General features: G+C 47.0%; 1 protein-coding gene across 2 annotated transcripts in view; it reads right to left on the reverse strand.

The window, feature by feature from the left end:
* Positions 1 to 717: 717 nt before the first annotated feature.
* tmem104 (transmembrane protein 104) overlaps positions 718 to 27531 on the reverse strand; it is a gene marked incomplete at both ends in the record, with an annotated part of 38493 nt that continues 11679 nt past the window's right edge. For both annotated transcript variants that reach the window (XM_079233725.1, XM_079233724.1), the window contains 2 exons: positions 718 to 1481; positions 15441 to 15534. In XM_079233725.1, the coding sequence (XP_079089851.1) occupies positions 718 to 1481; positions 15441 to 15534 (858 nt within the window). The remainder of the gene's footprint in view (positions 1482 to 15440; positions 15535 to 27531) is intronic.

Below are 27531 nucleotides of genomic sequence, written 5' to 3' on the forward strand. Positions count from 1 at the left end.
TTTGGCTCGCGACCCTTCACTTCCTTGTGGCCGCTGACTTCTTCCCCGAGTCACAAGGGGATCATCGCTCACGAGAGAACGATCCTCCCTGGAGGTCTTCTTCTTCTTCTGTTGTTTTTCCTGATCAAACCCGTCACTTCTCCGCTCTTTCGATTGCTTGAATACGTCTTTAGTGGAACATTCAGCCCAGAGGGTCCAGAGGGTCCTGAGGGTCCTGAGGGTCCAGCATCACCCGCCACCCTGAGATCTCCACGAGATCAGAAACATCCGTTAAAGAATCCACCGAGTGAGACGACTTCACGTCGTACGAGTTCGTTTGAAGTCACTGAACTCTTCAAGATATATTTATATATTTTTAAAAAGTACTTTTTGTGCAAATCCTTGTGAGAACCATTTCATAAATCACCCTTTTCGATCCGAGTCATGCACAGTTCCAGCTTCTTTTGGGAGGTTGGAACAAAAACACTTGACATTTGGTCCCTTTTTGACAAATTAGATAATTTACTCTTAATTACATGTAATATAATGCACCAAAAGTACCATGAAAAGGCACACTGTCCAATCAGCAGCGAGTAAGGCCTCGTGTTCAGGAGGAAAGAGACTGGCCAAACAGATATAGATAGATATATATATATATATATATATATATATATATATATATATATATATATATATATATTCTGTATGCATTTATAGATATTAGAGTTCTGGGAGTCCTCACTTCTTGACGTCGTTCAGGATGATGTTGGCGGTGACGAACAGGAGGCAGGAGACGGCCCACAGCAAGACGAACCACACCCAGAAGGCGTGGCGGAAGGGCGAGCGGTGCTTGTTGACGGCGTCCCGGCCCACCGCGGGCTCCAGGCTGCGGCGGGCGAAGAACACCAGGCACGCCGGCACGATGTACTGGATGCCCGTGCCGGCGTAGGACCCCGTGATGCCCACCAGGGACTCCAGGTTGTGGGTGCAGAAGGCCACCACGATGGGGGGCACCAGGGTGATGAGCGGGAACGCCACCCGGTCCACCACCCAGGGGTAGGTGCCGCCGTCCCGGTGGAACAGCGTCTTCCAGTTGTTGCGCAGCGTGACGGCGATGATGGGGAAGTTGGTGCTGATGGTGAACACCGGGAAGAGGCCCAGGAAGTAGCGCAGGAAGGGCACGTCCAGCACGCTGCAGTTGTCCGTGAAGTCCAGCGTGTACATGTCGTGCAGCAGCGAGCTGTCGAAGCAGAAGATGGCGGTGAAGGAGAGCAGCGCGTAGAAGGCCAGGATCAGAACGTAGTCCAGCACCACCAGAGAGCCGACGCGCCGCTTGTCCGAGATGGGCGTGACCAGCGAGGGCAGCGAGTGCTGGCACATGAAGGAGTACACGCACACCCCGAACAGGTTGGGCACGCCGGACAGGGAGGCGGCCGGCGGGCGGCCCTCGCCGGCGCCTTTACCGATGCGGATGAGCGCCAAGACGATCATCATGGTGAAGGCTGAGGAGGAAGAGGAAGAGGAGGAGGAAGAGGAGTCAGGAACAAACTGTGAAGACAAATACACATCTGGCAAGTTTGGGACAGAACGACCAGCTGTCCCGACCTTTAACGGAAGAACAAGAAGTGAGAAAACTAAATGAAGCACAATTTAATCTACAAGGTCAAAAAACATTCTGGATGTTAATTTGATCATAATTTAGATGCAGCTGAATTTAAAATGTGCTCCATTAAAAACTGGAAGCCATTTATTTTTACCGTTAAATTAAATGCTCTGAGTGAATTGGAGCTCCCTCTCAGGCTTTTATTGTGAAAGGTAAGGATCTGGTTTGATGTAACGCCCTTATTTTGTTAACTTCCGAAAGCTTTTGTTTTTTATTTCTTATATTGATTCAACTTTTAATCTGTTGAAAGGATAACCGTGTGACTTTAAATAAACAAAAAGGATATAGAAAGAGTTCTAAACATACAGACTTTTTGAATTTTAACTAACTGTCTTCAGTCTGCATCGATATTCGCTAGCTGGGGGCGGAGCTTAGCAGCAGAGGGGTTGATGGGACACCGACAGCTTTATGGATATGAATAATCATCCCCTCATCCATCTCATCCCTTCCTAAATATCTTTACACTCCACCACTGTGGAACAAATAAATACACAATGAACTACGCCCTACATTCTATTAATCTAAAAAGAGATTCATGTTGACACGGTGGAATTGTTTATGTTGTCGTGACCTTGGCCAGTAAATAACCTGTAACAATTTATACACAACATAAATAACGTCAACGTAATTATGATAACTTAACATCCTGAGACTCGGCCCAACGACCTTCAACCAAAGTCACTTATGTCTCGTTTGTAAAGCAATCTCCTCTTTCCCTTCACAGCCTCCCATCTTTCCATCGATCAAGGAGAGGACGACAGAACAGCAGCAGCTGCACGTGTCCAACAGCTGATTGTGTTTTGAATAAATCTGTTGGCTTCACAGCCGATGGGAATATTTAGAATTCATCATCTTCATTTGAACCAGTTCACCTTCATGACTTCTAGTAAAATGGTTACTTTTTAAAACGCTTTCTGGATTAAGTTGGTGCTTGAAATTAAATTATAATTTGTTACAATGTTGCATCAAAGTGCCTTAAAAGAGGAATTCGATTTCCACCACATGGATTAGTTTCATTCTTTGTTAAATACATCTGATGTGAGAGAGACACGAGTTTATGTCGCAATCTCTAGTTTCAAGTCTTCTTCAATACAGCATGATGTTCATTTAGTAAATTATGGTCATTTAGAGTCAAACAGACCATAAAGCAGGGGACGCTTTAGGGGCGGGGCTACAAGATGATTGACAGGTCGACACCAGAGACGTATACGGCGTCTCTACATCACTCCTCAGTCCTAATATGGTCACTTCCTGTTTGACAAGATGGCGACGACCAAAACGTCAAACTCAAGGCTTCAAAAATCACGACGACTACGTCCTCTTCTTATTTACCGCTCATTGTGTGGACGGAAATCATTTCTCAGTTGGTCGCTGCCCAAAAAAACCCAATAGGGAACATTTCATGGTCCGGTTTAAAGTCCTGGAGCCAGGTGACGTCTCCAATTGATTTCTGCTGAGGGGCTCTGAGCGCGGCGTGGGGCGGAGCTAAAAGGCCCGACCGGCGTGGGGCGGAGCTAAAAGGCCTGACCGGCGTGAGGCGGAGCTAAAGGGCTCTGAGCGCGGCATGGGGCGGAGCTAAAGGGCCCGACTGGCGTGGGGCGGAGCTAAGGGGCTCTGAGCGTGGCGTGGGGCGGAGCTAAGGGGCTCTGAGCGTGGCGTGGGGCGGAGCTAAGGGGCTCTGAGCGCGGCGTGGGGCGGAGCTAAGGGGCTCTGAGCGCGGCGTGGGGCGCGTTACGGGCCGGCGGTCACGCGGCCCACTCAATCAGCCCGTGACGCCCGGGACTTAAGTCATCACAGCCCTGCGATTGGCCGGCAGCCAGCTGCTCAACTTTCATCAGCGGGCGCGTCCTTTAAACGCGGGCTGACTTTAGGCGGCGCCTCTCGCACCATAATTTGTCACACACAGGCAGAAAAATGCTTCTACAGCCTCCATGCACTCAGAGAGACCTGCTGCCTTTGATGGAAACATTCAGGAGGGTAAATCCAGCGTGTCAGGAGGCTGCAGGGAGCAGAGCGGACGCATTAGCATGCTGGGAGTCTGCCATGTGCCTCATGCAGGGGAACGTAATGCATGGAGAGAGGATGACATTCCCACCATGCTGGGCGGACTGTATGAAATATGAGAAAGAAAGAAAAAGAAAAGTACTTCTACGAATACTTTTGTTGAAGACGAAGAAGAAGACACTGTATCAGCAAAGAAATAAACAACACAAATAACAAAAAAGTGAACTGTTTGAATATCTGTGAATAAACTAATTCTGTCAGAACTTGGTGCTATAAGCTACGCTTTATGCATGGCTGCAATCCAAAGAAGAAGAAGAACAAGAAGAAAGAAGAAGAAGAAACCAGCGTTCAGTCATATGAGCGTTTTTTTCCACATCATATTTCATGTTTCTTTTCCCACAAAAAAAACACCTCAAGCGAGTGTAAAAAACAAAAAGGAAGTTTGATAAGATCTTGGCGTTTTCATACATCTCTTCTCATGCAATGCTTCAAAATTAATTCAAAAATATGTCTTCAGTTAGCGGCTAATGCTAAATACAAAACACCAGCCTCATATTTTCAATTTCTCAGAACCCTTTAGAGGTTGCGTAACTTTCTGTATTTGTGAAGGGTTTTGATCATAATGTGATTTGATGAATGACTCTTTTGAATTCTGTCTACAGGTTTCATTTCTGTCCTGTGATCAAATAATGAAAGAATGAAAAGAGGTTTGGTGATGAAGGCTTTCCAAACAAAACGGGACAAAGAAGAGAAGTTGAGGCGTTTAAAGAGAGAAACCAAACTAAAAAACAGAGCCTGCCGATGCTAAAAGAGAATAAATCCTGCCGGCTGTGGACTTCCTCCTTCGTGTTGTTTTAGTGACGCAGCTCTCAGAGGGCTTTGGCGCCGCAGAGAGGAGGCGTCCACGTTCCTCACCCTGGTTTCACGCCCCGCACACTCCTAGAGGACGTGTCAGCATCACATCAGCGCCAACGTCTGCAAACCTGTTGCACAAGTGTTTGATATTTGATGCGTCTTTGGCCGACAGCCAGAATAATCTCTGAGTCACCGTGACCCCGCCTCCTGCAGAGGTCACGCGCCGGGCAGCGGCCCAGCCTTCAAGGACGCGGCGCAGGAACGCAGCGCTGCAGCGTACAGTCACCGGATTCAAGACGTCTTTTGTAATTAAATCAACTTTCCTCCATGAATACAACCTCAGTCTCTCTGTGAGCAGCAACAACAGAGACTGAGAATGTAGCTTTTATCGGCTAAACGCCAACAAACACGAGTTAAAGCAGAATGCATTATTAGATAAAAACACTATTGATTGAAAATGATTTTCAATGCTTTTGGACGTCACAATGCTCTGGAGTCTTTGGAAACGTCCGTCTGAATCAATCCACTGGAATGTAATTCCCTAAATAATATAACAATAACATTAGTGAGGCCTGCATCTGTGCAGAAATACAACCTTCAAACACAATGAAGACAAAATGCTGCTCAGCAATTACACGTTGATGTTAATGTTATAAATACATCTTCAGCCCTATTCTTATTATTTATTTAAATGTTTTAAATTAAAGAAAATGTAATTTACAACTTCTCCAACGATGATCATGATGTCATGTCGATCATGATGTCAGACCAAAAGCGAAAGATATTACATTTATTGTCAAAAATGACAAAAAAAAGCATCAATTATTTAATCTGAGAAGCTATACCTGAGAATATTTTGCATTTTTCTTCTTAAAAAGGTCTTCTTCCCACCTCTTCTCCTCTCTGACACCTTTTTAATTGGGAGTGCATGACCTGAAGATGCAGCAATGGAGCAGGACTGGTCGTACTGGTAAGCGCCCAGTTTGATGTCAGCAAGGGTTAATAACTAGATCATATTCAGAATCCTGCAAAATAGCAAAATAGAAGCATAACATTTCTTTTTTTTCCTATTGTAAACATCAGAAGAGTTGATGCTGATTAGAAGCAAAGGACTCATTTATCTCACTTAAGACTCAGGAAGTAGCCTTCACTTCTTCAAGAGGAATGAAAGTCAATCAGAGAGAGAGAGAGAGAGAGAGAGAGAGAGAGAGAGAGAGAGAGAGAGAGAGAGAGAGAGAGAGAGAGAGAGCACCAAGAACAAAGCCTCCAGAATGAAGTTTTTCATAATGTGCTCATTTGTCACGACGCTACAGGAGGAGAGCGGTCACGTGACCTTTTCATCGCGCTCGCTGCAGCGATGAATCAAAGCTGAATAATACGTTTCATCTTTGATCACCTCGACCGAAAGAAACTGAGCTGCAGATTAATTACACGTTTAAACGTCGTCGTGAGATTCACTGACGGCCGTTATCGGACGATATTCAGTAAAGAAATATCGATATTTATGCTTTTTCTAGTCATCCATTTCCTGATAATGTTACACTGTGAACATCCAATCAGTTGAAATCAACAAGAGGAGAGCTAGGAACGTTAGCATCACTGCTAACAGAGAACCAACAGGAGAAGAGCTAGTAACGCTAGCAGCACTGCTAACGGAGAATCAACAGGAGGAGAGCTAGTAACGTTAGCATCACCGCTAACGGAGAATCAACAGGAGGAGAGCTAGTAACATTAGCATCACCGCTAACGAAGAATCAACAGGAGGAGAGCTAGTAACATTAGCATCACCGCTAACGGAGAATCAACAGGAGGGCTAGTAACGTTAGCATCACCGCTAACGGCGAACCAACAGGACGAGGCTAGTAATGCTAGCATCACCGCTAACAAAGAACCAACGAAGGTCATTTAAACTACCAAAGACAAGATTTGGCTTCATCAATAAACATACTTTATTTTCGTGTTTTTATGAAGAACAAAATAAACTATAGATGACGAATAAATTAAAAAGTATAACATTTAGAATTCAGAGCGGTTGAAATTATTTTTGTCTTTAGCCTTGAAGCCCAGCTGATAAAAATAAACAAAACAACAAAGGGATTGGGATCTCTGGTTATATTTGCTCCCTTTTCTCCTCACTTAAGACACAGGAAGTACCTCCTTCACTGAGCCGATCCGTGGCTCAAACCCACGACACCCTCCCCCTCCCTCGGGATGAGTCATTACCCTCTGCAGGCGTCGGTCAGGATGTAGTGATTACATGCACTTTCAAATCGACACGCTTTGGCCCCGCCCCCACCCTCCTGCCCTGAACGCACCACAGCAGGAAGTGAGTAAACTGAGCCGGTGTCGAACAGCCACACATCACGTCCACTCAATTACCGCCCGTCCATATCCTGCGGGGCCGCGATGTGCATCACCTGTAGACCCGGCAGTGACCTTGTGTGGGAGCGACTTCCAACAACCCTCCGGAGGCGACGCCCACAGCTGCTTTCCCGCCGGTGGCAAACAAAGGTGTTGCTGCTAAGCAGAGAACGACCTTTACACATTAAATAGACTGTATAGAAGAAGAGGAGGTAGTCAAGACTTTCACGCAACCATTGAACAGGAAGTGACCATATCTGGACTGCCGTATAGGGCTCTGGTAGAGACCTGTCAATCACCTTGTAGCCCCGCCCTAAAGCATCTCCTGCTTTATGGTCTGTTTGACTCTAAATGACCATAACTTACTAAATGAACATCATGCTGTATTGAAGAAGACTTGAAACTAGAGATTGAGACATAAACTCATGTTTACAATGTTTACTGAGGGAATACATCAAGAGAAGTAGAGTCATCTATATAGACTTCTATACAGCCATTGGAGTCACCCCCTAGTGGTCAGGAGAGAGAATGCAGCTTCAACACATGAAGCATAGACTTCTATACAACCAGAGGAGTCGCCCCCTGGTGGTCAGGAGAGAGAATGCAGCTTTAACACATGAAGCATAGATTTCTATACAACCATTGGAGTCACCCCCTGGTGGTCAGGAGAGAGAATGCAGCTTTAACACATGAAGCATAGACTTCTATACAACCATTGGAGTCACCCCCTGGTGGTCAGGAGCGAGAATGCAGCTTTAACACATGAAGCATAGACTTCTATACAACTAGAGGAGTCGCCCCCTGGTGGTCAGGAGAGAGAATGCGGCTTTAACACATGAAGCATAGACTTCTATACAACCAAAGGACTCTCCTCCTGGTGGTCAGGAGAGAGAATGCAGCTTTAACACATGAAGCATAGACTTCTATACAACCAGAGGAGTCGTCTCCTGGTGGTCAGGAGAGAGAATGCGGCTTTAACACATGAAGCATAGACTTCTATACAACCAGAGGACTCTCCTCCTGGTGGTCAGGAGAGAGAATGCAGCTTTAACACATGAAGCATAGACTTCTATACAACCAAAGGACTCTCCTCCTGGTGGTCAGGAGAGAGAATGCAGCTTTAACACATGAAGCATAGACTTCTATACAACCAGAGGACTCTCCTCCTGGTGGTCAGGAGAGAGAATGCAGCTTTAACACATGAAGCATAGACTTCTATACAACCAGAGGACTCTCCTCCTGGTGGTCAGGAGAGAGAATGCAGCTTTAACACATGCTCTTATCCGTGCTTTAATGCTTGAGTGAAACACCACTGCGACTGTTTTAAACTCTGAGAAAACGATGAGCTTCTGGCTACGACTGTTTTCTCTCCTTGTTTGCCAATTTAAACATGTCCGCCTCTCGTGGTTTCGGAGCAGAGCAATCATCCCATCGTTAATTAAGAGAGCCTCTCCTCGAGCGCTCGTGGATAACCTCTCAGCTAATTAGCAGCCCTGGCTCTCCGCCCGGTTCTCGCCGGGGTTTTCAGCACTTCTTGCTGTGGAGCAGAGCTCCATCACGTCACCTCTTCAGGACCGGCGCTTGCGGGCGGCTGATGTGTTTATTCATTTATTTTTTGTTGTGGGCGATAAGTGGCGGCTTCGCCTCGCAACGACTCGTGTGATCTCAGATCAGCAAACACGGCACGGAGCCGCACAGCAGGCGGCCGAACTCTGACGGCTTCATGGAAACAACAATTAGCCGCAGAGCCGAGAACCGGCACGCCGTCCACGGATAAAAAATATACCCAACATGCACCCTCAACTCTCTGATGCATAAAATAACAAATGTCAATGCTTTCTTTTTTTCATCATCTATTGTTTGACATTTCTAGACAAAGAAATCGACCAATTAGGCAAAAGTGTTAAAGTAAACTTTACATTAGTAGATAATGAAACATAATTTGGTCGACCTGAAGGCGGCCATCTTTGGTCCGTCACATTACACTTAAATTAAAGAAGTCTCTGAGACAGCATATTATGAAATAAGTGGGTTACGCTATATTGACAATATTTCACTTTTAATTGATATTCACATGAAACGTCTCCTTAATGAATGCAAAAGGGGAATAATTTAGTCAACCTGTAAACTCAGCATTATAATTAGTATTATTATATATCATCTTAATTATGGACAATGAAAAATGTATTAAACCAAAACGGCATTTATTCAATTAAAAGTGCAAAAGATTCTTGTCATGAGTGAAGCAATAGTTTATTTTAAAAAAGCAACGTGGAAAAACTGGTAGTATTTTTTTGTCTGTCTCCGCACGTTTAAACTGCAAACGCATGAACTAACGTCTTCTCCAGGCTGGAGGTGCTTCCTCAGGTAAACCAGGAGGTCAGCGACCATAATTAAAAGCTTCCTCCCCGGGGGAAGCGTCCTATTGATCACCGACGTTCCTCTAATCACCCAGGAACTCCTCCAGCAGGAAGTCAACTGCTCATTACTCAGAGACGTCGATACGAAGAAGGGCTGAAGGACTGAAGGGATGAAGGGATGAAGGAATGAAGGAATGAAGGGCTGAAGGGATGAAGGACTGAAGCACTGAAGGACTGAAGGAATGAAGGAATGAAGGAATGAAGGGCTGAAGGACTGAAGGGCTGTGAGAGCAGAGAACGAGGATCACTTTTAAGATTTAGTTAAACTCAAAGAGACGCTTTCGTCCTCGGCCGACAACGGGATGTCTCCTTTATGTCTCCTTTATGTCACTGTTATGTCACCGTTATGTCTCCTTTATGTCACCGTTATGTCTCCTTTATGTCTCCTTTATGTCTCCTTTATGTCTCCTTTATGTCACCGTTATGTTACCGTTATGTCACAGTATGTCTCCTTTATGTCTCCTTTATGTCTCCTTTATGTCACCGTATGTCACCGTTATGTCACCTTTATGTCTCCTTTATGTCTCCTTTATGTCTCCTTTATGTCACCGTATGTCTCCTTTATGTCTCCTTTATGTCTCCTTTATGTCACCGTATGTCACCGTTATGTCACAGTATGTCTCCTTTATGTCTCCTTTATGTCACCGTATGTCACCGTTATGTCACCTTTATGTCTCCTTTATGTCTCCTTTATGTCACCGTATGTCTCCTTTATGTCACCGTATGTCTCCTTTATGTCACCGTATGTCTCCTTTATGTCACCGTTATGTCACCGTTATGTCATCGTTATGTTACCGTTATATGTCCTTTATGTCTCCTTTATGTCTCCGTTATGTCACACACAGTCAGTGACACACACCTGGATCTGTGGAGCAGTTGACCTGTATGTCACCTGTATGACACATGTATGACACCTGTATGACACCTGTATGACACCTTTATGACACCTGTATGACACCTGTATGACACCTTTATGTCACCTGTATGACACCTTTATGTCACCTTTATGACACCTTTATGTCACCTGTATGACACCTGTATGACACCTTTACGGGAACCGTTGTCGGCCGAGGACGAAAGCATCTCTTTGAGTTTAACTAAATCTTATAAACCAAGACAGAAAGACATCTGAGGGTTAAAGTGATGTTTCAGGACCTGAGCCGTGTTTTTCAGGCGGTCCGCTCCATTCAGACCTGCTCATATTTCACCTGCCCGTGACTCCGCCCCCCCACACGACCTTCAAAATGAAACTAGAGATTGGCACTGGGCAGCTGTGGAGATCCCCGCGGGCCGTTGCTCCGCTCCGCAGTAAGTGAGTGAGCCGTGAGACGGATGGAGAGTCGCTCGCACCACTGGAGCGCCGGCTCTTTAACTCAGACGTTTCTTTATCGGTGCCGGACGACGAGACGCTGCTGCGTTACGCTCAGCAACAACACAAGATGTGTTCTCAAATAACACCGTTTATTATTATTAAACCGATTATATTAGGGAAAAATCAAGCTTACCTTTTTGTGTTTATTATAAACTATAAAATGTTGAATACAAGAACAGCTTACAGGTGCAGCAGCTATAAAACTATTCATCCCCTCACAGGTTTTATTCACATAACAAATCAAAAAGGGATTTTATGTGGATTTCTGGACATTGATGAAAAGAATAAAGACCTTTTAATGTCAAGGAGAAAGTGCAAAGAAATTCAAACAAAAAAGCGGAGGAGTGAAGGAGTGAAGGAGGGAGTGAAGGAGTTAAGGTGTGAAGGAATGAGTGAAGAAGGGAGTAAAGGAGTGAAGGTGTGAAGGAAGGAGTGAAGGAGTTAAGGAGTGAAGGAAGGAGTTAAGGAGTGAAGGAAGGAGCAAAGGAAGGAGTGAAGGAGTAAAGGAAGGAGTGAATGAAGGAGTAAAGGTGTGAAGGAGTGAAGGTGTGAAGGAGTGAAGGTGTGAAGGAGTGAAGGAAGGAGTGAAGGTGTGAAGGAGTGAAGGTGTGAAGGAGTGAAGGTGTGAAGGAGTGAAGGAGTGAAGGTGTGAAGGAGTGAAGGTGTGAAGGAGTGAAGGAGTGAAGGAAGGAGTGAAGGTGTGAAGGAGTGAAGAAGTGAAGGTGTGAAGGAGTGAAGGTGTGAAGGAGTGAAAGAAGGTGTGAAGGAGTGAAGGTAGGAGTGAAGAAGTCAAGGAGTGAAGGTTGAAGTGAAGGAGTGAGTGAAGGAGTGAAGGTGTGAAGGAAGGAGTGAAGAAGTGAAGGAAGGAGTGAACGAGTGAAGGAAGGAGTGAAGGTGTGACTGAAGAAGTGAAGGAAGGAGTTAAGGAAGGAGTAAAGAAGTGAAGGTGTGAAGGAGTAAAGGAGTGAAGGAAGGAGTGAAGGTGTGAAGGAAGGAGTGAAGAAGTGAAAGAAGGTGTGAAGGAGTGAAGGAAGGAGTGAAGTAGTGAAGGAAGGAGTGAAGGAGTGAAGAAGTGAGTGAGTGAGGACGTTTCCACAGAATAAGCAGAGAGATCTTCTGACTCTGGCTCAGAGCCGTGAGGAGACGTCTTAGTTCTGAGTAGAAGAATGTTTTGTAGCTCAGCTGGTCGTCTCTGTTCAGACGTTTACTTTGAGGCTCCGAGACGTTCAACGTTCAGCGTTCAGTGTAGAGACGTTCAGCGTACAGTGTTCAGTGAAGAGGCGTTCAGTGTTCAGTGAAGAGGCGTTCAGTGAAGAGACGTTCAGCGTTCAGTGAAGAGACGTTCAGCGTTCAGTGTTCAGTGAAGAGACGTTCAGTGTTCAGTGAAGAGGCGTTCAGTGTTCAGTGAAGAGGCGTTCAGTGTTCAGTGAAGAGGCGTTCAGTGAAGAGACGTTCAGCGTTCAGTGAAGAGACGTTCAGCGTTCAGTGTTCAGTGAAGAGACGTTCAGTGTTCAGTGAAGAGGCGTTCAGTGTTCAGTGAAGAGGCGTTCAGTGTTCAGTGTTCAGTGAAGAGGCGTTCAGTGTTCAGTGAAGAGGCGTTCAGTGAAGAGACGTTCAGCGTTCAGTGTTCAGTGAAGAGGCGTTCAGTTGAACGGCTCCGGCATCGTTTAGCCGTTCACACGGCGATGCCTTCGTCTGACGCTCAGAGTGTTTGCAGGTTCTTCACTGCAGCTTTACCTCCACTCTTCATCTGCAGGGTTTGTTTTGTTTGTTTTTCCCACTAAACGACTCGTGCTCTCCAGAATGAGGAAGCTGTGTTCAGTGTTCCTGGCTCTCTGAGCGTTGTTTACTTTGAAACCCTCTGCAGTGAATGTACGACCTCCTGCCCTGTGAGGGCGACGTGGTGGTGCCGGGTGTCGTGTCGGGGGTCAGGGTTGGCAGCCGCCCGGCGTGTCGAGGTCCCGCCCTCTGGCCCTGTCTCTCAGCCTCGTCACCTTCTCGTCCAGCGAGCGCACAACAAACCCGAGCGATGGTGCGACGCTGCCTCCGACATGCCGAAGCAGAGGAGCCGTTATCAGCTCCAACCCCAATGAATTATTTCCTCCGCCGTATTAACTGTTTAGTGTCAGTGTCACAAAGAAGTCTCCGATTCTTTTTCTGTTCATTGTCGGTTTTTCCAGGTTTTTTTGTGTCGCTCAGGACAAAAATAATCCCAATGAAAGTCGATTAGGATCAAATACTCGATCATTTAACGAGTTAAACTAATCCACGTGACGACGCAATGGCGGACCAAGTGACGTAGTTAAATATATTTAAAAAAAGACCACTTATGGGCCTTGAGACCGAAAACATACGTAGTTATTTTAAGCCCAACCACAATGTTTTTTACAAAACCTTAAGTGGTTTTGTTGACTAAACTTAACATATTTGTTGACTAACCTTAACGTACGTTTTGTTGCCTAAACTTGGCGCACGTTTTGCTGCCTAAACTTGGCGTACGTTTTGCTGCCTAAACTTAGCGCACGTTTTGTTGCCTAAACTTAGCGCACGTTTTGTTGCCTAAACTTAGCGCACGTTTTGTTGCCTAAACTTAGCGCACGTTTTGTTGCCTAAACTTAACGTACGTTTTGTTGACTAAACTTAGCGTACGTTTTGTTGCCTAAACTTAGCGTACGTTTTGTTGCCTAAACTTAGCGTACGTTTTGTTGCCTAAACTTAGCGTACGTTTTGTTGCCTAAACTTAGCGTACGTTTTGTTGACTAAACTTAACGTACGTTTTGTTGACTAAACTTAACGTACGTTTTGTTGACTAAACTTAACGTACGTTTTGTTGACTAAACTTAACGTACGTTTTGTTGACTAAACTTAACGTACGTTTTGTTGACTAAACTTAACGTACGTTTTGTTGACTAAATTTAGCGTACGTTTTGTTGACTAAACTTAGCGTACGTTTTGTTGACTAAACTTAGCGTACGTTTTGTTGCCTAAACTTAGCGTACGTTTTGTTGACTAAACTTAACGTACGTTTTGTTGACTAAACTTAACGTACGTTTTGTTGACTAAACTTAACGTACGTTTTGTTGCCTAAACTTAGCGTACGTTTTGTTGCCTAAACTTAACGTACGTTTTGTTGTTTCCCTCTGGAAAAACCTCCCTGACTCAGACTGGCGAGGTCCTCCCACCATTTAAAGTGCTATGTATATAAATGCCATTATAATTATTGAATTCAAAGATGTTAACACAAAACTATCCAGTTAAAATGACTCATGTTGTCATAGTTCACGTCTTTAGCTCGTCGGCTGTGAGCTGAGGGAGCGTTCAGACAGCCAATGAGCGTTGAGGGATCAATGCTGTCGCTGTTCATATTAACGGCATAAAAGCACCTTAAAAACACAAGGAGGAAATGAATACATGAACCTCTTCAGGTTCACATAAAGACTTAAACACAGGGAGCAGATGTAGAGAAGGACTCTGACTCCATCACTCATCAGATGCTTCACCTTTACGTCTCTTAACATCATCACTCAGGAGCACGCTAACCTTTCTGACGACGCTCTCCTCATTCATTCATTTTATTTAGTGACATTCATGAAATCAAACAAAACCACATGAAGCGGCTTCAGGAGGAAATGTTTGACTTTGGTCACGATGTTTGATGGAGCACTTTTTAAATGTTCAGCATATTTTAAATACATTATACTAAATTAAACTAAAGAAACGAAACCACAAATATAAACAAGTAACTTAACGCACAGAAGTTAAGGTGTGAAGGAGTGAATGAGTGATAAGAGATGGAGTGAAGGTGTGATGGAGTGAAGGTGTGAAGGAGTGAAGGTGTGAAGGAGTGAAGGTGTGAAGGAGTGAAGGTGTGAAGGAGTGAAGGTGTGAAGGAGTGAAGGTGTGAAGGAGTGAATGAGTGATGGAGAGAGTAGTAAAGAAGTAAAGGAGCCGCTCAGTGGACACCATGTGGATGCTGCTGTGTTTGTGTGCTGTTTAAGCGTGCTAGCATAGCGTGGCGTGCTAGCATAGCGTGCTAGCGTGGCGTACTAGCATAGCGTACTAGCGTGGCGTACTAGCATAGTGTGCTAGCGTTGTGATTTTAACGGCGGCAGCAGGTTTATTTTCCCGTGAGTGAGTGACGGTCCAATCAAGCTCTGGACTGTCAAGCCTGTCAGGCCTGAGGAAGGAGAGGAGATGAGAATCAAAGACAGAGAGCAGGAGAGACCGTGATGGACAGACCGAGCACCCGAGGGTGGGGGAGGAGGAGAGAGAGGGAGGGAGGGGGAGGAGGAGAGAGAGAGAGAGAGAGAGGGAGGGGGATATACATCAGAAGAAAAGGAGGCAGAAGAAACCAAAGGGACATTGTGAAAGGGAAGAAAGAAGGAAAGAAGGAAAGAAGGAAAGAAGGACAGCTAAATCCCTTCCAACAATAACAACCACCTCATCTACAATTACATTTCAATATCATGTGCAATAGTATTTTTATTATACTGCGTGCAATATAACGTATTTCTTAACTCTCCATATACATTTTCTATATTATTATTATTAGTCTCTATTAGGAACTGGTGTTAATATAATTTCTTATACACGTTCGATTTTTTTGATATCTTTTGTAACTTATTTTAGTTGATTTTTTTACTTTATTCATTTACCCTACTCTTCTTTATATTGTATTATTTTATGCAATAGTGTCAGCATCACTTAATACTTGTTATTCTTTTGTTCATATATGTTTATTTTAATTAATCTTCTGGAGAGAACCTCCTCTCCAGCGTCTCCTTACCGATCCAGCGCATGAGGGAGGTGAGGATCTGCAGGTATTTGGTCTTCTGGGCGCTGAAGAAGGTGAAGGGTCCCAGCAGGAGGGTGAAGACGGTCTGCGGAGAGGAAGAGAGGAACGTTCATAAATCACCACAAAGAGGAAGCCGTCGTTTTACCGCCGGCCGTAAAGGCGTTGCGCCGAGAGGCCGAGGAGACGTCTTCACTCTGATTTACGGGAACGTCTGTAGAGCCGCTCCTCTTCCGAACGTCTCGACACGGCAAAGACTGCTTTGAGTCGCTTTAATTAGAGCTGAAACTGTGAGAGAAATAACTTTAATAATCAATAAATCAATGTTTGTTGCACAGAGCAGATGTTTCTGCCTCTTTAACGTGAGAATCTGCACATTTTCTCAGTTTTATATCAATATAAACATTTGTATTACTTTTACATCAACGACGTCTTTGCTCGGCTTCACGTTTTCCCGCCTTTTCTGTTCATTGTGAATAGTGTTTACTTGTAATATCGGAGACGCATCTGATGCCAAAGAAATCCCATCAGCCCCCTCGAAGATTGGTGAGGAGATAAACAAGCGGGCCGATCCATAGTCGGCCCAAAAAAATAAAAAACGCTCAAATCCTCTCCGGCCTCGAGTCTGATTGCCTATCAGATACTTTCTTTATCAAGAGCTGCAATCTGAGGCGCGGCTCAGCTACTGTAGCTGCAATTCCATCACTTCTTCTTCTTCTTCTTTCCTCCTTCCTCCTCCTCCCTCCCTCCTTCTTCCCCCTCCTCGTCGTCCCCCCCCCCCTCCCCCCCCCCCCCTCCTCCTCCTCCCTCCTCCTCTTGAGTGACAGCTGATCTCAAGGCAGTCACACACACTTGCATACACAGAATAAAGCCGCTTTTCCACTCGACTCGCTTTCTTTCTTTTTTCGGGTCTTTTTCTTTTTGCTAAATCTGTGGCCGCAGACTTTATAGAAGAAGTGGACGTCGTCGTCGTGACGTCACCCGTTGGTCTGTGGATGTTTTGAAGCCTCGAGTTCGTCTTTTTTGCAACCGGTGAACAGGAAGTGACCTGAGGAGGAGCGAGGTAGAGACCTGTCAATCACCTTGTAGCCCCGCCCTAAAGCATCCCCTGCTTGTCTGTTTGACTATTAAGTGCAAGCATTCAAATCGGTCATAAACTAATCAATCAAACCCTGAATGTCATAGTCACAAAAATGCATATCTCAAAAAAATACGATTCATTCGATGATAGCGAGAGTTTATGCAGGAACATGTGACTACTTCCTCCAATGACCACGAATACCAGCCTACATTAAAGAACAGGTTTTAACACACAAAAAAAAAATAGGGACGTTTTTGGTGAAAAATGTACAAAAACACGATATTCTGGTTCTGATTTGATATGAATTGCAATAATCTTTGTGGGTAAAATCAGTTCTCTGGACTTTTACTTTCGAACATCTCTAAATTGACTTGTTTGAAAACGTATAAGAATGATGAGGCAATAATTCCCTTTCTGTCTCGTTTGAAATCAGGATTGACTTAATTTCAAACTCCAACAAGTCCTCACAACTCTATTTCTGAAACTTCTAACGTCCTTAAATCCGCTCAGACGGACCGATCTTAACGTCGGGTCAACGTCCAGCTGGAGAGGGAAACGTGCCGGAGGGATATTTAGGTGTTTCTCAAAGGATAAGAGTCCAAACATTTCAGATCCTGTTCAGCTGGTTTCACCTCCCAGGAAATGTCGCTCACAATCAAAAGAGCCAAAAAAGAAATCAATCACAGAAAGAGGTTTATGTCCCTGCAGCCGTCGGTCTGCTGCTGCCACAAGTCGTGAGGTGAGACGGGTGAGAAGGGAGAGACGGGAGAGAGACAGGTGAGAGACGGGAGAGACGGGAGAGACGGGTGAGAGACAGGTGAGAGACGGGAGAGAGACGGTAGAGAGACGGGAGAGACGGGTGAGAGACAGGTGAGAGACGGGAGAGAGACGGGAGAGAGACGGGAGAGAGACGGGAGAGAGAGACTGGAGAGAGAGACGGGAGAGAGAGACTGGAGAGAGACGGGAGAGAGAGACGGGAGAGAGACGGGAGAGAGACGGGTGAGAGACGGGAGAGAGACGGGAGAGAGAGACGGGAGAGAGACGGGAGAGAGACGGGTGAGAGACGGGAGAGAGACGGGAGAGACGGGAGAGAGACGGGAGAGACGGGAGAGAGACGGGAGAGAGACGGGAGAGACGGGAGAGAGAGACGGGAGAGAGAGACGGGAGAGAGACGGGAGAGAGACGGGTGAGAGACGGGAGAGACGGGAGAGAGACGGGAGAGAGACGGGAGAGAGACGGGAGAGACGGGAGAGACGGGAGAGAGACGGGAGAGAGACGGGAGAGAGAGACGGGAGAGAGACGGGAGAGAGACGGGTGAGAGACGGGAGAGAGACGGGAGAGAGACGGGAGAGAGACGGGAGAGAGACGGGAGAGAGACGGGAGAGAGAGACGGGAGAGACGGGTGAGAGACGGGAGAGAGACGGGAGAGAGAGACGGGAGAGAGAGACGGGAGAGACGGGTGAGAGACGGGGGAGAGACGGGAGAGAGACGGGAGAGAGACGGGTGAGAGACGGGTGAGAGACGGGTGAGAGACGGGAGAGACGGGGGAGAGACGGGAGAGAGACGGGAGAGAGACGGGTGAGAGACGGGAGAGAGACGGGAGAGAGACGGGAGAGAGACGGGAGAGAGAGACGGGAGAGAGACGGGTGAGAGACGGGAGAGAGACGGGTGAGAGACGGGAGAGAGACGGGAGAGAGACGGGAGAGACGGGAGAGAGACGGGAGAGAGACGGGAGAGAGAGACGGGAGAGAGACGGGAGAGAGAGACGGGAGAGACACGGGAGAGAGACGGGAGAGAGACGGGAGAGAGAGACGGGAGAGACGGGTGAGAGACGGGTGAGAGACGGGAGAGAGACGGGTGAGAGACGGGAGAGACGGGAGAGACGGGAGAGACGGGAGAGAGACGGGAGAGAGACGGGAGAGAGACGGGTGAGAGACGGGTGAGAGACGGGAGAGAGACGGGAGAGAGAGACGGGAGAAAGAGACGGGAGAGAGACGGGAGAGAGACGGGTGAGAGACGGGTGAGAGACGGGAGAGAGACGGGTGAGAGACGGGTGAGAGACGGGAGAGACGGGAGAGACGGGAGAGAGACGGGAGAGAGACGGGAGAGACGGGAGAGAGAGACGGGAGAGAGAGACGGGAGAGAGACGGGAGAGAGACGGGAGAGAGACGGGTGAGAGACGGGAGAGAGACGGGAGAGAGACGGGTGAGAGACGGGAGAGAGACGGGAGAGAGACGGAAGAGAGACGGGAGAGAGACGGAAGAGAGACGGGAGAGAGACGGGAGAGACGGGAGAGAGAGACGGGAGAGAGACGGGAGAGAGACGGGTGAGAGACGGGTGAGAGACGGGAGAGACGGGAGAGAGGCGGGAGAGACGGGAGAAACGGGAGAAACGGGTAACTAAAAAACTACATTTCCTCATTGAGGGACTCCGTTATGTTTTGTTAACTTCATCTTGCAGCGTTTTCAAACCAAAGCTACCCTTCGTCTTCATGCTGATGTACAGGAGCTGGTGAAGGTAATGCTGTGTGTAAGAGACTGGAGGTTCATGGACTACAACATGTGCACCTCACAATAGCCCATTAACCGGACAATGAGGGGCATTAAACTAAACTTCAGAGGAAGCAAGCAATCCCACACGGGACGGGGCGGGTTTAGAGACCGAGCTCAGCCTGGTGAGCTTCATGATGCATACGGTGTGTCCTCAGCACCTTCATGTATCTGAGGCGCTTCACTTTTCACATTTATTCCATTTAAAATGCACTCTGGTCCGGTTTGTTTGGGCAGTATAGCGAGCAGAAACAACCGGTCTGAGACCGCTTTCACGGCGAGCGACTGTAGCGAGGACGTCAGCTCAACCAATCACGGGCAGCGCAGCGAGACGCAGGCGGCCCGCCAAGTTATTTGTCGAGATGACTCGAAGGCGGGAGAGGAACCGACTTTGCCCTCTGCCGAGGTCTGACGGTTTGCTCGACTTCTGGGCCGAAGAGAAGGAACAGAACTACCGTAATAGTCTGGTTACAAGCCGCTACTATCTTCGGTCAGTGTTAGCGTGGCTGCTAGTTTGCTACAGCGGGGCGCTAACGGGAACACTGACCGAAGGTAGTATCGGCTTGTAACCAGACTTTTACGGTAATTAAAGTCCACAAAAACAAAGAGAGGTTCATAAAGTCATTGCAGACGAAGTGGAGGAGACCAGTGTCGAGTCACAGTCTCAATCTCTAGTTTCAAGTCTTCTTCAATACAGCATGATGTTCATTTAGTAAATTATGGTCATTTAGAGTCAAACAGACCATAAAGCAGGGGATGCTTTAGGGGCGGGGCTAAAGGTGATTGACAGGTCTCTACGTCAGTCCTTCACATTCATAATTAAAGTAACTTCCATTCAATGAATGTGAAAACAAGATGGCAACGTCATGATTTTCCTTCTTCATGAGCCAAATAAATATAAAAAAGAAGCTCACATATCCCTCACTAAGCCAACCACTACACTGCGTGACTTTAAACAGATGTACTGACATTAATGCAACACAGTCCAGGACCACTGTGGTGCAGCCGGTGCAGAAATAACAGCAGAGCCAGATATGAATAAAACTGGAATCTCATAACGTGGACAGATTGAATGACACCTGGTTCCGATGCATTTATTCATTGAATACTTTGATCACGCCGTTGTAGCAATTTCATCTCACTCTCGATGCCGCCGACACACAGATTTCATTTTTCTACAAACTGCTGACGTTTCACGGCCGGTTTAATAAAATGTCTCAATAAACAAAAGTGGAGTCTGTCAGGAGAAAAGTGGCATGAATCCATTTTGTCTGGACACCTTCGTCTGCGTTCCCTCCTCCTGGCCGACGGGTTTGCTCAGTTTGAGATAAATACAAACATCTGGTACGTGACCCTCTTTGGAGGAAACACATCCAACATCTATTACTAGGCTGCTAGAGGGCGTACTGGTGGACTAGAGGGCACTAGAGGGCGTCTTGGTGGACTAGAGGCTGCTAGAGGGCATCCTCGGGGCCTAGAGGCCGTTGGGACTCCGTTGGAGGCCGTTGGGACTCCGTTGGAGGCCGTCCTGGTGGACTAGAGGCCGTACTGGTGGACTAGAGACTGTTGGAGGCTGTACTGGTGGACTAGAGGCTGCTAGAGGGCGTCCTGGTGGACTAGAGGCTGCTAGAGGGCGTCCTGGTGGACTAGAGGCTGCTAGAGGGCGTCCTGGTGGACTAGAGGCTGCTAGAGGGCGTCCTGGTGGACTAGAGGGCGTCCTGGTGAACTAGAGGCTGCTAGAGGGCGTCCTGGTGAACTAGAGGCTGCTAGAGGGCGTCCTGGTGGACTAGAGGCTGCTAGAGGGCGTCCTGGTGGACTAGAGGCTGCTAGAGGGCGTCCTGGTGGACTAGAGGGTGTCCTGGTGGACTAGAGGCTGCTAGAGGGCACTAGAGGGCATCCTGGTGGACTAGAGGCTGCCAGAGGGCGTCCTGGTGGACTAGAGGCTGCCAGAGGGCGTCCTGGTGGACTAGAGGCTGCTAGAGGGCGTACTGGTGGACTAGAGGGTATCCTGGTGGACTAGAGGCTGCTAGAGGGCACTAGAGGGCATCCTGGTGGACTAGAGGCTGCCAGAGGGCGTCCTGGTGGACTAGAGGCTGCTAGAGGGCGTACTGGTGGACTAGAGGGTATCCTGGTGGACTAGAGGCTGCTAGAGGGCACTAGAGGGCGTCCTGGTGGACTAGAGGGTGTCCTGGTGGACTAGAGGCTGCTAGAGGGCACTAGAGGGCATCCTGGTGGACTAGAGGCTGCCAGAGGGCGTCCTGGTGGACTAGAGGCTGCCAGAGGGCGTCCTGGTGGACTAGAGGCTGCTAGAGGGCGTACTGGTGGACTAGAGGGTATCCTCGGGGCCTAGAGGCCGTTGGGACTCCGTTGGAGGCCGTCCTGGTGGACTAGAGGCCGTACTGGTGGACTAGAGACTGTTGGAGGCTGTACTGGTGGACTTGAGGCCGTACTGGTGGACTAGAGGCTGTTGGAGGCCATCTTGGTGGACTAGAGGCCGTTGGAGGCTGTCCTGGTGGACTAGAGGCCGTCCCGGTGGACTAGAGGCCGTTGGAGGCCGTCCTGTGGACTAGAAGGCATCTTGGTGGACTAGAGGCCGTTAGAGGCTGTCCTGGTGGACTAGAGGGCATCTTGGTGGACTAGAGGCCGTTAGAGGCTGTCCTGGTGGACTACAAGCTGTCCTGGTGGACTAGAGGCCGTCCTGGTGGACTAGAGGGCATCTTGGTGGACTAGAGGCCGTTAGAGGCTGTCCTGGTGGACTACAAGCTGTCTTGGTGGACTAGAGGCCGTTAGAGGCTGTCCTGGTGGACTACAAGCTGTCCTGGTGGACTAGAGGCCGTTAGAGGCTGTCCTGGTGGACTACAAGCTGTCTTGGTGGACTAGAGGCCGTTAGAGGCTGTCCTGGTGGACTACAAGCTGTCCTGGTGGACTAGAGGCCGTTGGAGGCCGTCCTGGTGGACTAGAGGTTTCGGACACCAATCGCAAGAACTCCAGTTCTGGTCTAGCTGAGTACACAACAACCCCAAAACCTCTTCCCTCTAATTTCCTGTCAGCTTCTCTATTGAGAGGAAAAAGTACTTTAAAAAATAAAAGTAACAAAATCACTTTTCTGCAACTTCCCAAAGCGTCTGTGATGCTGCAAAGTTATAATTGTGGCATAAGAGATTAACGGGGTTTAGATATGGTGAATGATCTCAATAACGGCTGCAGCCGTCACTCACTTCCAAAGTCTGCACACCAGTGTTTTGAATTTGTGCGGCTGAGAGACTTCAGAGTACGGAGAGACATTTAATTGGCTTTTATTTATTTTTTTGCGTTGCGTCACTCGGGGCCAAATCCACCGGCTAACTCGTTATATCGCCGCATACGAGAGCGTTTGTCCCCGGGGGGCCGCGGTGCATTGTGGGTTCTTCATCCAGTCAAACCCCATTTCAGTAATTAATGGACATCGTTCACAGATGTCCTCATGAGCGTTTTGTTCACGCAGGCCGGAGAGTTTGGCGAACGAGTTTAGCAAAAGAAGGTCAATGGCGGGGTCCTGAGGGTCCAGCCTGGATGTCGATAATCCCCCCAATACCACAGAGGGAAGGATTATGAGTCCCAAGGCCCCCCGCCATTTGTTTCTGATATTAATCTTTATTCAGAACAGATTGAAACTCGTCGTTCGTTCACTTTTATTACAGAAGATTAGAGATCGTTACGGCTTCTGTGAAGAAGAGGAATAGAAGACTATAAAAGACGAGCTAACGAGCTAGTGTGCGACGAGCTAACGAGAAAATTCAGCTCAAAAATAAAAAGTGTTATCAGCGTTAGCTGCAGCAGCTAGTGTGGTATGTATTTTGGTACATTGATGTTCACGTATGTTTAATGGACGTTCATAACAAATAGTACATGGAGGGCCTTAGGACCCAGGGGGCTGCAGCATCGGAGGTCAGAGCATGGCGGCCCGAGGAATAAAGGAGTTACAGTTAATTCCTTATAACCCGCATTTAATGGTAAGTCTGACTTATTCAAACTAAACTTGGGTTTTCTATCCACCGGTGTGTGACTGACTGTCTCATTTCCTCTCTTTTCCCAAACATCCCCTCACACATTGTTGATTAATGGACGCAGCGTGAGCGCTGGGAGGAATCGATCACCTGTGAAACAGAAGCAGCAGCTCGTCTTATTATCCGGTGAAAGATGAAGATTGCCTCGGTCAATAAATACCGATACAGACAGATTTTCCCTGAAGCTTAACGTTATATTTTCATAAGAAGTTTGATTCTTTCTCCTGTGTTTATCTCAGGCCACGCCTCCTCTATAAACACTGTACATCCCGTTTTTAATCATCTCTCCGTCCGTAATTATCAAGATGTTTAAAATGCGAGACGTAGAAACATTGAACATTCATTCTGAGATTCGTTCAGAGACAGATTTCCCAGCTGAAACAGAGCTGCAATAACTCAAGACTTCTACAACGACATGCATCATTTACCTTTAATTAAGACCTCCACTTGAGACCTTGAATGGGTGAAAGTAAAGAGGCGGTTTTTTAAAGCTCTCAGACAGTTTGGCAGAAATGAAGATATCACTCACATTCCTAAATGTGCTTTGCTTTTCAAAAGGACTCAAACTAAACAAACGGAGACCAGAGGAACACGTCTGGATGTCTGCATCGCGTGAGAAACAAGACGGATCGCTTTCCATTTCCAGACAATATTTCATCTTGATGCAAAAAAACGCTCAGAAAAGGAAAAGACAACACCGCTCTTCCCCACATCATGTGTGCAGGACGGAGGGATACTGGGACTCTGTGCAGGTGATTCATCGCCTCTGGTTGTGACACGTATGATGAAGGACTTCAGGGGGAACCGGACCAATCGGGTTGTGGAATAGAAAATGGCATAAAGATACAGGGCATATATCTCTCTCACACACACACACACACACACACACACACACACACACACACACACACACACACACACACACACACACACACACGACGCGTTTAAAACCATATTGGAACGTTTGTCATGATGAAAGAGAGTCCGACCGTCAGACTTATTAATCACCAAGAAAACCATCTCATCACGCGGACATAATGAGCATATCATATATAAATATAAAAGAATAGATGAATATAAAGATAAAAATATAACGATTTCACGAGTCATATTTCTAGAACCAGTTATTAAAAGCCAATATAAATGTGTGGTTTTAGTGCTTCATCAGGACAAAACGCCACGCGGGCGAGTTCACGGCGTCAAAGTTATTTTGTTTACAAAGTCACATATCTCATAACATCAAAGGGGAATGCCTCGCTAGGCCTCCGCAAAGTCCTTCAATTCATTTTCCCTGCTACAGATTTGGCAGCGTCTGCAGAGCGTCTGCAGAGCGTCTGCAGAGCGTCTGCAGAGCGTCTGCAGAGCGTCTGCAGAGCGTTCACGAGCTTCAGAGCTCAAAGTGACGAGCGTCTAAACTTCCAGTCAGACCGGAGAACCCAACCAGAGGAAAGGGATCTGTTGGAGTAGAACAGTTACAAACAACTAAATTATACATATTTTTAACGAATGGGTCGGGGTCAATGTCATGCTAATACCCGTGAATGTGTGTGTGTGTGTGTGTGTGTGTGTGAGCGCAGGCCGTATGACTGAAGCTTATCTGCCGCCAGCAGAAGCCTCTCCGTCTGCCGGCTGCTGCTCGGCCCTCTGGGTCGCTGAGCTGCAGCCATTCAACGCTCACAGAAATAAAGATGAATCATTAACGCCGTCTCTCTCTCTCTGAATACGACTTGCATCTGAAAAGACAACCGAAGCTTCAGGGAGCCAGCGATGAGGAAGACGACTTTCATTCTTCATCAGCTCAAAAAAAGTTCCTCAATTATTTTAGTATCTGTCAAACAGGTGAAAACAAGTGTTTGTTGTTGTAATTCTCACTTCGCCCACAAGAGGCTGAAGACTTCCTGTCACGTGATCTTTACTTCTCGTAATGAAGAGATTAAAAACTCACGAGAAGAACAACTTCTCATTTAGAACGAGGAGCCGTGGTGCAGTCAGCCTCTGGTGGACAAAATGAGAATTACAACAACAAACAAACAAACAAAAACAGAAAAATACAAATAAAAACTTTCTGGAAAACTGAAACAAGCAAACGTAAAAACTAAACATGACATTGAAAAGTCAAAAACAAGATGAAATTAAAAACTAAATTGACTTTATAAACGATTATATATCAATTAAAACCTTTTGATGACTGCAGTCGTTACGTAATAATAATAATAATTCACAAACCAAAGTGTCTTTAAAAGAATAATTAGCGCCATAAAATAAATAAAAACGCCTGAGACGAAAACTGAACTTCAACTTCTGCTCAAGTTGAAATGCATGAAAGCTTTTTCTGCTTACGTTTGGCAGTCACACACAGACACACACACACACAGACACACACACACAGACACACACACACACACACACACACACAGACACACACACACACAGACACACACACACACACACAGTACGATCTCTTCCTCTCGCGTACAAACAGAAACATTCCTCATCATGAATCACTCCGTTTATCAGCCGGCAACAAGACGGGCTATTAAAGAAATCCACGATGACCCCTGTGTCTCCTTGACAACGGCTCCCTCCCCACCCGTCATCCCAGCAGGTTCTAAATGTCGTCCTTCGGAGCAGCGGCTGCTTCCAGAAACGTGCAACAGGTGAGAAACAGTGCAGTAAAGAAAGACGGCAGCAGCCCTTCAGCGGCCATCAAGGACGCTGGACCTTCTGCAGCAAAACATCTCTATTAGTCGGGTAATGAATCAATCAGCTCCGCCTTGGAGGACGTGACACGCAGCCACTTCACCTGAACTTTACTTCACTCCAGACGCTTTCTGGCTCCCATAGAAATGGAAACATCTGCATGATGAGCAGCGTAAGCAAAGCGTGTCTTTGAGCTCGGACGCATTGATTTTCCATCACTCGCCACACGCTGGGGGAACAATAAATCAGCCGCTAAAAACACATTGAACCGTCCCCCGCGGTGAGAGTCCAAAAGAAAACTCAGCAGGGGACGATCAAGGACAGAGGAGTTTAATTGAGGTCTCGGGGATTCTCTGCTGGAGCCGGACTGAAACCCAGAAGGACGGCGCTGTTGCCGCTTAATCTTTTCAATCACGGCCGGGTTACGCAACGGCCTCCGTCGCCTCCCTGTGCAACACCCGAAAGCCGGCGAGCGCTGTAGAGGCGCAGGGAAAGCCTTCCGGCCGCTTCCGCCCGGCAGCAGACGCCAGAACCAATCAGCCGCGCGGCAGATCGCAGCCAATCGGTGATCTTAGGAGCTTCTCTGGAGCTCGGCGAGGGAAGTGGCTGCTGGGACGCGTCGCCATGCCGACGGCGCCCGCTGTGCAGTCAATACTGATCGAGTCAGAGATCTGACCCCGTGAAGTACCAGCCGGGCCGCTTCGGGTTCATTATCACAGAGTAATTAGTCCCCGTGTGGAAACGACAACGTGTGCTAACGAGAGTTTGATGTGCATTCAAACTTCCTCGTGTGACCTTTAGAAGACGAGTAAAACAAAACTGCAGTGTTTCCCACACATTGATTTATTTGTGGCCCTCTGGTTGTATAGAAGTCTATGCTTCATGTGTTAAAGCTGCATTCTCTCTCCTGACCACCACGGGGCGACTCCTCTGGTTGTATAGAAGTCTATGCTTCATGTGTTAAAGCTGCATTCTCTCTACTGACCACCAGGGGGGCGACTCCTCTGGTTGTATAGAAGTATATAGACGACTCCTCTGGTTGTCTAGAAGTCTATGCTTCATGTGTTAAAGCTGCATTCTCTCTCTGACCACCAGGGGGCGACTCCTCTGGTTGTATAGAAGTCTATGAACATCAGAACCTCAGTTTATGATGTTTAACGTTAGCCTTTAGCAGCCGTTAGCCGGAGCTGCTATTGATTTACACCGTGATGCGTTCAGGCTCTATTCAGAAGCTGAATTCTAATTATGTGTGTAATGTAAAATGTAGTTTTTGGCAAGGAACCTGAAGAAATAAAACGTTTTAAGGAGATATTATCACGGCAATATAAAATAATTATGACCCGTTTAACGTCCTAATAAAACCCAGTATGGAATCAGTAATAAAGGAGTGGACGCTTCAGTCTACGGGTCAATGTGTTAATAAATTACACTAACGGGAGTTTAAGCGTGCAGAACTTCATCTACATGTTTTATTGAGTCTAGTTTTTGGTCGAGCGCCCACCTCTTAAGGCTTTACATTGCTTACTTTTGTCTAATTTGTAAGGAGCATCAATTCAATACCTCCTCCTGGTCATGCAGAATGCATCTCTACACACACACACACACACACACACACACACACACACACACACACACACACACACACACACACACACACACACACACACACACACACACACGGTTTCCCCGATAGGCCGGGCGTCTGTGTC

This window comes from Taurulus bubalis (assembly GCF_910589615.1).
Source record: "Taurulus bubalis genome assembly, chromosome: 17".
Taxonomy (NCBI): domain Eukaryota; kingdom Metazoa; phylum Chordata; class Actinopteri; order Perciformes; family Cottidae; genus Taurulus; species Taurulus bubalis.